Raw genomic sequence first — 11,190 nt, 5'->3', positions numbered from 1 at the left:
GTGCAGTGTCTGTACGAGGAGCAAGGTAAGCTCTCCTGCTGATGCTGTACTGTTGTGGCTAGACTAGACAGTGCTGCAGTGCAGCCATGCCCTGAGGAAAATGAACTACATGAATGTCACTGTTAATCACCCTCAGCTGATCATCCTGTGTTGGATAAGCATGAAAGAACCAGGGTGACCATGACAAAAACCATACACAACTCCAGCTGTAGTGGGCGTGCACCCCTCTGCTGAGGGTGTGTGCTGTGGTTAGTGTTTTCATTACTTGGGCACAATGGGGTCTGCAGGACTTGGCTGGTTGTACTGGGTACACTACAAGCTATGTGTTGCTCTAGTTTACAGGGTGGGAAATGTGGCCAGTGTGTGAGACACTGGACCCTAATGACACTGATGCTGAACTGCTCCTGGGTGAGTTCTGTTGGTAAAGATACTGCACTGCCTTGAGTTCTCCCCAGCATGTCAACGTGAGAGTCAAGTGCAGTGTAAAGTGCAATCAGCTAATGGTTCTGGCTCAAGGTTGGGTAAGACTGACTTCTCCTGAGTGGTCTGTATGAAGATGCTGCTTTTGCAGCTGAGAGATTGCAACAAGGATGATGAGCAAGAGCCTTTCCTGGAAAAGTACGTGGCCCACGGAGTAGCAGAAGATGCTGTTATTCTACTGCCAGTCAGTGGCTACGCGTCAGCTGAAATGCCAGCACCCTGTGCCTGCAGCTGGCCTGAGCACTACTAGGGACTCTGTCGTACCTGAAATTGTAGTATTGAGCCCTAACCTGACTCCTACATGTTCTAAGGTTTGTTCCTGGGTAGGACTGGCTCTGGTCTCTACCAAAGTCTTACATGAATCTGTCTTGTTAAAAAGCCAGGGTGGCAACAAGCAAAAGGTAATGAATGACTTTGTCTTACATCCCCTTAGAAGCAAAGGAACATAAAGCTACCAACTCTGTAAACAGTAACTTTGAAATTTAAGGCAAAGCTCACATGATTGTTTAAATAGTGGAGTGAATTTGGAAGTGCCTGCTGCCTCTGTTCCAATTTCAGGTGTGGACCTAATGCACTACTTTACTCCTGTGGTTTGAAAGCCATCAAGAGAAGCAGAATTTTAAAATAATGATCTTGCCCTTCTGGTTTCTTAGTCTTCAATAAATCTAGCTCCAACTGCTTAAGAGAAATGCATATAAAGCAACATCTGTTGTTTTTATCAGCTCAATGAGTTAATTACCACATAGTCAACTCTTCTAAACAGATGTGTGTTGAGAGGCTTATAGTAATACATTAGTATTGCAATTAACTTTGCCATTAGTTTACCAGTCCTAGAACTCCTGGTATGTACAGGGGATGTTTGAACATGACATTTTTGAAAGGGCCAGACTCCTGACTCTCAAATGTACTGCTTTTGTAGGACTCCTTTAGGAAAACTAAAGGTAGCTGGTCTGCTACCTTGTCATGGATTTGAGAGCTAACCCACCATCTAGCATTTGTGTAGTCTTAAATCTCTCTGTGTAACTAACTTCCATGCAGTCAGTATTATTATGTGTCTGCATCTTATCTTTGGTCTCCTAGTAAAAATTGCTACCAGATACAAGTAGCATGGCCATGTGTTACCTTGATAATCATGTCAATAGCTGAAATTTAGCTTTCATTTCCTTTAGCTTGATGTAGAAACCTGCATCCTGGAAGGCAATTTAAGTAATAGCTTAAAACAAGATCTGCAGGACTGAGAGGCACAAAGCAGTGCCTGCAGGAGGGTCATGTGCCACTGTGGAGGACACCGACGGTGAATACGCTGTTGTGGAACGCGGTAAAACTGCACAACTTCACCAAGTGTCTCTTTCCCACTGCAGGAGTCTGAGGATGCAGCAAGCCCGACAGTGAGGACAGAAGACTATCTCCTTAAAGAAGTCACACGATCTGAACTATTGACCATGTCTATTATGGATCACAGCCCCACCACTGGGGTGGTGACTGTTATTGTTATTTTGATTGCAATTGCAGCTCTTGGTGCCTTGATCCTGGGCTGCTGGTGTTACCTGCGTCTGCAGAGACTCAGTCAGTCTGAGGATGAGGAAAGCATTGTGGGTGAAGGAGAAACCAAAGAGCCCTTTCTTCTGGTGCAGTACTCTGCCAAAGGACCTTGTGTGGAGAGGAAAGCTAAGCTAACTCCAAATGGCACAGAAGTACATAGCTAACCTGGAGCAACACGTGTACACAGACCATGCTTATGATGTGTGTAACCAGCAGAAGAATCCCTGTACTGTGAAGAACCTGGTCACATGCACACTGCTCATCAGAAAACACGCTGATGAGGATTAAATAAGCTTTGTTGGCAACTGCATGCACTGAGAATTTGCACTTTGCATCAACTGTGTATCCTAAATCCCCTATGACAGGAGCTGACTCACCTGGCATAATGTCCGTTGCTGGCAATGGACACAGGGATATATATTGGTGTGAAGAGACTGCTAGTGTTTTTTGTTACTTGAATGTTGAGCTGAGCCTATTTTGATGGAGCTACTACTGTAATGTGAACTACTTTACAACTGTGAACTGTAAATAGGCTGCCAGAAGCTTTTTTTTTTTGTTCCACAGCACATGGGAAGAATATGATGCAACTCTCCTATCATTATGTACTCCTGAACCACAATTGTAGATGGAATTCCAGGCCTTCAAAACCAAACCTGCAGTTAAAGCTTCTGCTACTAACTTGAGTGCACAGCTATAAAGTCAGAACTCCTACTTTTAACAACTTATTGGACTGATGCAGAATACCTTCTTTGAAAAGAAGGTATAAGCTTTCAGTAACATGTTAAGGGAGGAAACATGGGAGCTACAAGAAAGGAAGCGATCTCCTTTAGTTGCAGCTAAGCAGGTTAAGCTTTTGGCTGCTAGAGCAGAGCTCTAGCTATGTAGAAGGAAACTGCAAGGAAACTGCCATTTTGATGGATTCCAAACTGGGAACTGGTGATGGATCCTGAACTCTTAGGGATGGTCCAGAGGGTTTCTAGAGTTCAAAAGGGCAGTAGAGCAGGCTTTTCTCTCCTGTAGGTCTGCATGCTGAAACTGCAGAAGCAGTTACTTATTAAAGCTGGCACTAAGTGCAACTAGTATGATTATTTTTTTTTCCTAGAACCTCTGTTTGTGTACCTAGCAGTTGTGGTATGTGTTAACAGCCTGTTTTAAAAAGGCATTTTAGTCTACAAAGAGCCAACTGTAGAACTCGGTTAATGTATCCTGTAGATAACTCTCTTAACCTTCTCTTGTAGTAGTACAGTTCAGTTTTTCCTACAAAACCAGATATTGATATGGGCCAGGGAGATTGCTGTACATGTTTTTAGCTAGCAATGGCAAAGTCTTTCCAAATAAGCACATCTGTTCTAGTTCCTGCTCTGTACTATGGTTCTGCTATGGGAACTGTAAAAAGATGTGTTGAATGGGCAATTCTGGACCTCAAAGGTTGGGGGGAGGAGAGGAGACAGGAAGGGAAGGAGAAGGAACAACACTGAGCCACCAAAGGCAGCTTATATATTTTAAAACTCTAAGGGTAGGCACATGTGCTTTGAGGCTGCTGACCTGTCCTCTATGACTTCAAAAATCAGTAGCCAAAGGAAGCTATGCATAAACACTTTATTGCCTAGGTGAAAAAAAGCTACTGTAAATCTGTTCCCTGAGGTAAGTTACCAATAATGAATTAGCTCTATAGGAAGCATTAGACTTGCTTCTTATCCCTCTGCATATGGAATAACCAAGTATCATAGGCCTAGCAAGCTTGAGAACTATAACAATATGCAAGACAATATCTAAAAAGTCTTGTCCCTTTCATCTACAGTAAGATGTTGAGTTGCAGTTTTAGTGCTACCTTTGCCTTTTCTTTATATTGGAGGCTATAATCTGAAGTAAAATTAATGCTGTCAGTAGGAAAAAAGCTCCTGTTGCCTTGAGTATAATCTGGAGTACAGCTGATTCAGAGGGTCGTTCTTACCCTGGCACATGTGTAGTTCTTTTTTTAAGATACTAGTCTCATGTATAGCCAGACCCATACACTTAAATTGCTGGACTCTACACTTTTTAGAACACAAAGAGAAAAGGATTAATTCAGTAAGACTTTCTTTAGTTTTCAGCAGAGAACAGTTCACACATGGCTCTTGAGGGTTTAAAGACAGTCAGGTCACTGGTATACAAAAGTGATACAAAGTGCTGAAGTTCTAGAACAGAACAGCTGTAGCAAGATGACTTTGTCCCGTCAAGTTCACTGATTACAGGAGATGTATCTATTTTAATTCAGCAAAGAGAATGCAGTGTAAAGGGCAAACTTCAGAAATAATGGAAAAGTATAACTCAAAGGTCTGATTTCTCTCTCTTCTAGCAGCTGTAAGAGAAAGCCTGTGAAAAATAAATGATCCTTAAAGGTGCTTCATACTGCTGCTCCTAAAAATAAACATCTTTAAATGGATAGGTGTTTGCAAGTTAGTGCAATTGTAAAGTGCAGAAAGTGTTTTCCATTCTCCTCTTCTCTTTAGATGTGGGTATCTAATAAGTTGTTCAAGTATATAAAAATAATTCCATTTGATTTTTCTTTTTCTAGATCATGTGGGGGAAGAAGTCTTTATTTACAATGAATTTCAATAAAATTTGCATAAATACCTACCCAATACTGCATCATTTGACTTTGTGTAAGCAATCATTCTGTCCTGTTTCCACTACTGTGCTCTGTCTCTATGATACCTGTACTATCAATCCTTTTTTCCTCTAATGTGGCAGCAGTTGTTGAAACTGATACATCTTCAGAAACTGTTTGCTCTGGCTGAAGGGATTCTTTAGGTTCATCATTGCTCTGTAGCTTTCCTTCCCTTGATGCCACCAGGATTCTCAGCAGAGTGTTTTCTTTAAGGAGGTTTTCTGATGCATCAGCTAATTCTTGAAGTTTTTCAGCCATTTCTAATAGTTCTTGCTGCTTCTGGTCGTACGTGGCCTGTAGCTGCTCACTGTGGAGCTGCAGTGTCTTGTGCTGCTTTTCCAGTGTGTGTTTTTGCTGCTGTAGTCTGTGTTCCTCTCTCTTAGCTTCAGAAAGCTGTGCTTCAAGCTGGTCATGGGCCTGATGAAGGGCATTGATTTCTGATCTTAACTTCTGAATTTCTCTCTCTAAGTGGGAGATGTGTCCTTGCTGTTGAACTGTCTCTTTGTGTAGGCATTCTTTGGTACAGGGCTCTGATGAAGAAACACTTGAATGATTTAAAATAAATTTAAGGAGATTAGGAAGGTTAACTAGAAAGTCTTCAGGGAACTTCACACTTTGTTCCTTCCTAGAAAGACAAATTAATATTAAAACTCTTCAGATAAGTATGCAATGATAATTTTATCTAAGCACCTGCTATTTACCTCCATGTCTTATTGGGGTTTTTTATCTGTTTAAGAGAAACCTAAACTCATGCAATAAAGAGAGCACACTTTTTTTTTAATGAACCCTTTTACATGTATTCCATGCTAGGTGTTGTAAGCATCTCTGCACTGGATTGGCATTTGTGCAAGAGCAAAATTTCTGTCAAGTGCCAGGAAATAAATTTTACTCTTAAAAAACCCACCCCAGTTATGGGATATGAGCTTGAAGTACAGATGGTGTGATCAGAGGGCACAGATAATAACAAATGTTAAAGTAGCTTAAGGAGAGCATTGGAAGTGTTCCTAATATACATTATTAGAAGTTAAGTCCAGATGTATGATGCTGTCTGATGGGAAATTACCATCTTGAGCCTCTATGTTATTCTAGAAGTAGTAGCTTAAGTTCCCACATCAGAAGGGTATTTTAAGGAGGAGAAAATCACAGTTTGCTTTTAAGTAGTCACTTTAGTCAGAAGCAAGGCCCTTTTGCTGTCAAACTACATCATTGTACTTCCTCTTCTGAATTTTTATGCCACTGAGGTGATCAAGAAAGCAAACCAAACAACTTGTTGTGCATGTTTGTTGTGGTGTTTGTGTGGTTTGTTTTTTTTTCCCCTGAAGCTCCCCCTGTGGCCCAGGGGGTATGCCCACTGCTTTCTGCAGCAGCACAAACTGTTACACTTAACCTGACACGAGAGTTGAGCTGCCTACAAGTACCAAATTTCTTCCTCAAGACTACTAACCACCAAAAGGTACACACAACCTCTAGCTCTGTCAAATGTTAAATTTATTACCATTTTTGGACCACATGCTTACTTCTATCATAAAACAAAGAAGGCTAAACTGTCCTCAGGACCAGACAGGAACTTTTAACCTTCTTTTTCTGGACCAGTTACATCTTCAACCTTTACACAGCATGTAACATGAGTTGGCTGGCTCCTGACTCTTGCAGTAGAGCTACTTACACTTCAGTATGTTTAGCTGGGAAGCTAGCTAACAGTTTATCACTTTGTATTGTCTTCACCCTTTGCCAGTCAGAAGCATATTCCCTGTTCCTTTAGAGCCATCAAAACAGAGAAGCTTAGTTTGGTTGCCAAATTCATAACCAGATTAAGGGTATGTAGTATACATTCAGACATGGTTTAATTACATCAGAGAAAGGACACAGGATAAACCCAAACAGAAATTACTCCAAAGCAGGAAAGCCAGATTCAAGTATAGTGCCTAATGCCATAAAGTTTGGCACCTGTACAACACACCATGGACGACTTCCACACCCTCCTGGGTGACATGTTTCTGAATTGCTTGCACTGTGCATCTGGAACAGGGTGATTACTCAGTTACCCATTACAGTTGCCTCAAAAATGCTTTCTGTGAAATCCAACTCATTAGCATATGGGATCTAACTATATGCTAATGTAATTTACTGAGAACTACTTCTTGCATTTCAGGTAGAAGACAGATACTGTACTTTATCAGTAATTCAAGAACTTCAGACAGATAAGGCTCCCGTTCATCCAAATTAAACTATTTCTAGAAGCATAAGCAATCTGCAGGCTTCTGGTATCAACCAAGTTACTCTTGAAACTACCATCAGCAGTTTCTCAGCTGACAGTCAGCTCACATCCAAATTCAATGAATCATGACCATTTCAGCAAAATAGTCTGTGCTAATCATCCATTCCTATTGATCAGACCCAGAGAATGAATCAGAAAAGCTAAAAGGCTATTTAAAACAAAAAGCAAACCAAAATATTAACAGCATGTGGTGGAAAGAAACGGAACAGAGTTAATATGTAAGAATGGTCTCAATAAGGCAAATACATAAGGAGCTGCACAGGAAGCTATGAGGCACCTTCACATCCAAAACTGATATTTACTATCAAATGCTAATTTTCAAATACTATCAAACCCTAATTTTCTTGATTATCAAGATGTGGCAGAATATAAAACGCACTGGACAGGAAAAGCAGGAGAGAAAACGACTACAGCCAAGTACCTTTGTAAAACCAACTGGAACGTTACAAAAATAACCCTACTAAAACAATAAAGTCTGTCACTCCAGAGACTGTCTCCAGCTGCTTTATAAAACAGACTAGACTAAGGCAAAATGTGAAAAGAAATAGGGAACACAGGACTTTGTAGGAACACAGGGAAGATGGTAAGTATTAGCAGAAACTTCATTTACCATGTATTTTTTTTTCTATTGCTCTAAAACCTGCTTAAGCTATGCTTTAAAATAATTCCAGAAAAACCTTTATGTTATGCATGACACTCACTCTGTCCCCTAGAAGACATGGTTCTGCAAACTAGATCCTCACTCAGAAGTGTGAGGGAAGGTCATTTGACTCCTTTCCAAGTAGTATGTTTGGGCTCATTAACTTAGTACAGTGGTCTTAAAACCGTAACCACGACAATATTTGGAAAACAGTTTCTAACTTTATCCAGCCCTAAAATTAGTCACACGAGTATTCCAGTGGTTGTGACTATGGTTGGTTAGGTCTAGTAGTCTTCAGTATATGCCACTTGACCTAACCGAGTAGAAGACAACAGCACAGGATGACTACTTGTCCCCATTGTCTTCAACACCTCCCAAAACTCATGTGGCTCATCTCAACTAAAACTGCAACTACTCACCTTTAAACCAGCAGGGCCTCTGTGTGTAGCCACTCAAGCCAGCTAGAACTAATGGACTGTGCAAATGAGAGGTAAAGTATCTGAATGCTGGAAAATGCACAAAACTGAGACCAAGTGGAATCTGTGAAACTTAACAGGTAACTGGGCTGGAGTCCTGGCAATGAGGACTGCAGCTTTTGCTAAGCAGCAGATGCAGGCAACTGCTGTTATGTAGACAGGCACACACCTTGGAACTACTCCACTTAGTCCCTGCTCAGTTAACCTCAGGAACAGAGGAGGAGTAGATCTGAGCTGCAGGACTGTGGCAGAGGGAGCCTGATCTCAGGCTGATTTGTAGGGCTTACTGCACAAAGTACGAGAGATGATGAGTTGGAAGTGAGGGTGACTCAGAATTAATATATATGAAATTATTTCTGTACTGTATTAAAACATGAATTTAGACTTGCAAAACTTAAGGCACAGGTTTAAAGATTTTTGTGGTAGGTAACAGTGCACAGCACCAACAGTCTGAATTACCATTTGCTGATAACAGTTCTTGAGGGAGAACAGTGGAAATCAACTTCTTTATTTTACCCTGCAAGGAGGCAGTTACTTATTACAGTACTTGTTTTCATTTCTGTTCTATAAAAATTGTAATTGTGTACAACTGAATATTAATCTTTTAAAAAAAGAAAAACAAAACCCAAGGTAAATCAAGTTAAATGCACGGGGAATAGATGTAGCACTAAAATCACATCTGAAACAATAAATTGAGCACTTCTGAAAGCTTGTGGCTCTCTTGCACCTAATATTTCTTTCTTGTTCCTCAAGTCTGTTAAGAGGCTGGATGTGCCTGCACTGTGTGTACCTGTACAGATCAGAAATGACACCGGTTTGACACTGAATTTTAGAATTTCTCCCTGCTGCAGAGGAATAATAAGATTCAGGACCATTGTATGACAGTCCAGGTACCATTCCAGTCCTAAATGTACTCTCTTGCCCTTTTACATCCCAAACTTTAGAGTTCCTTTTTCTCCTGACCAATTTTTTGTGCCTTTCTCTACCCCACCCTCCTTTATCTTACTTTTTTTTTTGTTCATTCATTCATGAATCAATTCCATTCTTCCAACCCTGCTTGCTTTTGTCATCCCAGAAATTGTTCTTAATTCTAGTAGTCTCTTTGAAAATACAGTTCCCTGTTGTACACTCTTCTTTCTTGGCTCTATCTCTGAGGTCCTGCTTGCTGTATATTGTTTCACTTCAACAGCAGTACACCTTGTTTTACTGCTAATCTCCTTTGGTATTTTCCTCAGTAGGTGTTAAACTGCCACTGAAGTGTCATTTGTTTTCTCTTTTCAAGAAACAACACAAGGCTCCTAGAAAGCCAACAAATCTGCTGCTACTTTTCTCCTTTGAAAAGTCCAGCACTTGTTACTGAGGCAGAATGAAAACCAAAACATTTTGACAATATACACAAATTCCCACCATGTAATTCTATAGTATCTGTAAAAGCAGATGCTGTGTAATTATCACTTTTCTCTTAAGTTACTGCTATAAAGGATTTAGTCAATAGGCCTATGGACACTAAAGACAATTAAAGTCTCTGCTGTTTCAACAAAAATTGGTTTTTAGAACTTAAAAAAAAAAAATGCATTTATGTGCAAGTGAAGTAGTAAGTGTCGTTTTAACAAAGAAAACAGATATTTCAGTAACCACAATGTTAGGTTACACAGGGAACTCTTACATGAAATAACTTTATTGCCAAGCATGGCTGTCACTTGAAGACTGTATCATTCCCCTCAAAAGCCAAACATCAGAACAATGAGAGAAACACAACTTGAAAGAACCTCAGTTGGAGCAATGAACACTCTGAAGTCCCTCTGATTACATCATATTCATTTGACCCCAAAGGAGTGACAAAGAAATAAAAATCCACAGTTTAGGAGCACTGTTGTATTTCCAAAGGATGCACAAGCCCTTCTTTAGTACTCAGATTCTTTTTTTTTTCAAGCCAGATTTTTTACTTCAAAACCATGTTAACAATCTATCTGCCCTGCCTCTGTGACATCAGGACTGTTAAGTTTTTGTTCTCCTACAAGACACTAACTTTTGGCTGGATTACTTACTCTCCATCTGCGCTTATTTTTTAATTTCTCTTCATTAAAAACATAGCAAGCAAATTCCTGCACTTTACTGCAAGAACCCCCTACAACATTCTCTGAGACCTCTCTTATTTTATCCAGTTAGAATCAATTAGATACAAGCTGCACTACATCTATGTTGCACCATCATCTACATTATATCTCCTAATTTTCCCCTTGCTGTAGTCACTCACTAATTTATTTGGACCATACCAAAATAATAATTTAAAATACAACAAAATAATAAGGACAATTAACTGAGGGAGGTTAAGATTAGTAAAACTGTTGTTCATAAATACAGACTTACATACAACTAAATAATGACCTTTGGAGAGAATGTTTGCTGTCTGCACACCATCAGCTATCCATGTCTGTTGGTTGGTTTGTTTTTTAGTTAGAATATGCATAAAGAATGCATATATGGAAACAAATTACTGGGTGGCTTTTCTCTCTACTGAAACATATAACCAGATTATTATAACTCATTAAAATGAAAGCTAAAAACCCACAGGGAAAAGAACTACATTACCTCTGATGAGGAAAAAATAAAATGGTTGGCAGACGGTCTGTCATAAATTCCCAGGGGAGGTCATTTCGAGTGATATCAATTCTGTTAGGAAAAGACACACTGATGAAGAGAACAAGCAGACGAAGAATCTGTATTTTCTTGTAGAATGCCATTTTAGTGACTGGGAAGAAGGGAATTCAAGTATCTGAGGAAGTAAGTCTAAATGTGTGTCAGGCATACAAGTCAGCAGAATTAATTGTAGATACTCAGAATCTCAGTTTAACAAATATCTGTGCTTTTTTTTTCCCTAGAAAAATATGTACAGTATTCAACGTGCTCTCGCTCAGCAATTAAACTGCACAATCGTTCATTATGTACACACCTTCCTTCTCTGAAACAAACTGACTTAACAGTTTCAATGTGAGACCAAAGGGTTTTTGTATTCATTAATTTGTTTAAGTACAGCTCTACAAATATGTTCCTGTCAAGTAGTTCTGGGAGTAAACTACTTTGTTTCTTACAAGGACAAGCACACTCTTATAAAGCCACAATT

General features: G+C 39.8%; 2 protein-coding genes across 2 annotated transcripts; one reads left to right on the top strand and one right to left on the bottom strand.

Annotated features, from left to right (window-relative positions):
- Positions 1-1,922: 1,922 nt before the first annotated feature.
- SNN (stannin) lies at positions 1,923-2,186 on the top strand. The gene has a single exon (XM_008936846.1). The coding sequence runs from the start codon at positions 1,923-1,925 to the stop codon at positions 2,184-2,186; it is 264 nt and encodes an 87-aa protein (XP_008935094.1).
- A 2,489-nt stretch (positions 2,187-4,675) lies between these two features.
- On the bottom strand, positions 4,676-10,739 carry LOC103769631 (thioredoxin domain-containing protein 11-like; the record flags this gene model as incomplete). The annotated part of the gene is made up of 2 exons (XM_008936847.1): positions 4,676-5,297; positions 10,659-10,739. Coding segments are annotated over 2 exons (703 nt in total), but the record flags the coding sequence as incomplete, so codon positions are not given.
- Positions 10,740-11,190: the final 451 nt, after the last annotated feature.

Source organism: Merops nubicus, unplaced genomic scaffold (assembly GCF_000691845.1).
Source record: "Merops nubicus isolate BGI_N331 unplaced genomic scaffold, ASM69184v1 Scaffold54213, whole genome shotgun sequence".
NCBI classification, from domain to species: Eukaryota; Metazoa; Chordata; class Aves; order Coraciiformes; family Meropidae; genus Merops; species Merops nubicus.
The sequence above is the reverse complement of the archived record's forward strand: the minus strand, read 5'-3'. Positions and strand labels throughout refer to the sequence as shown.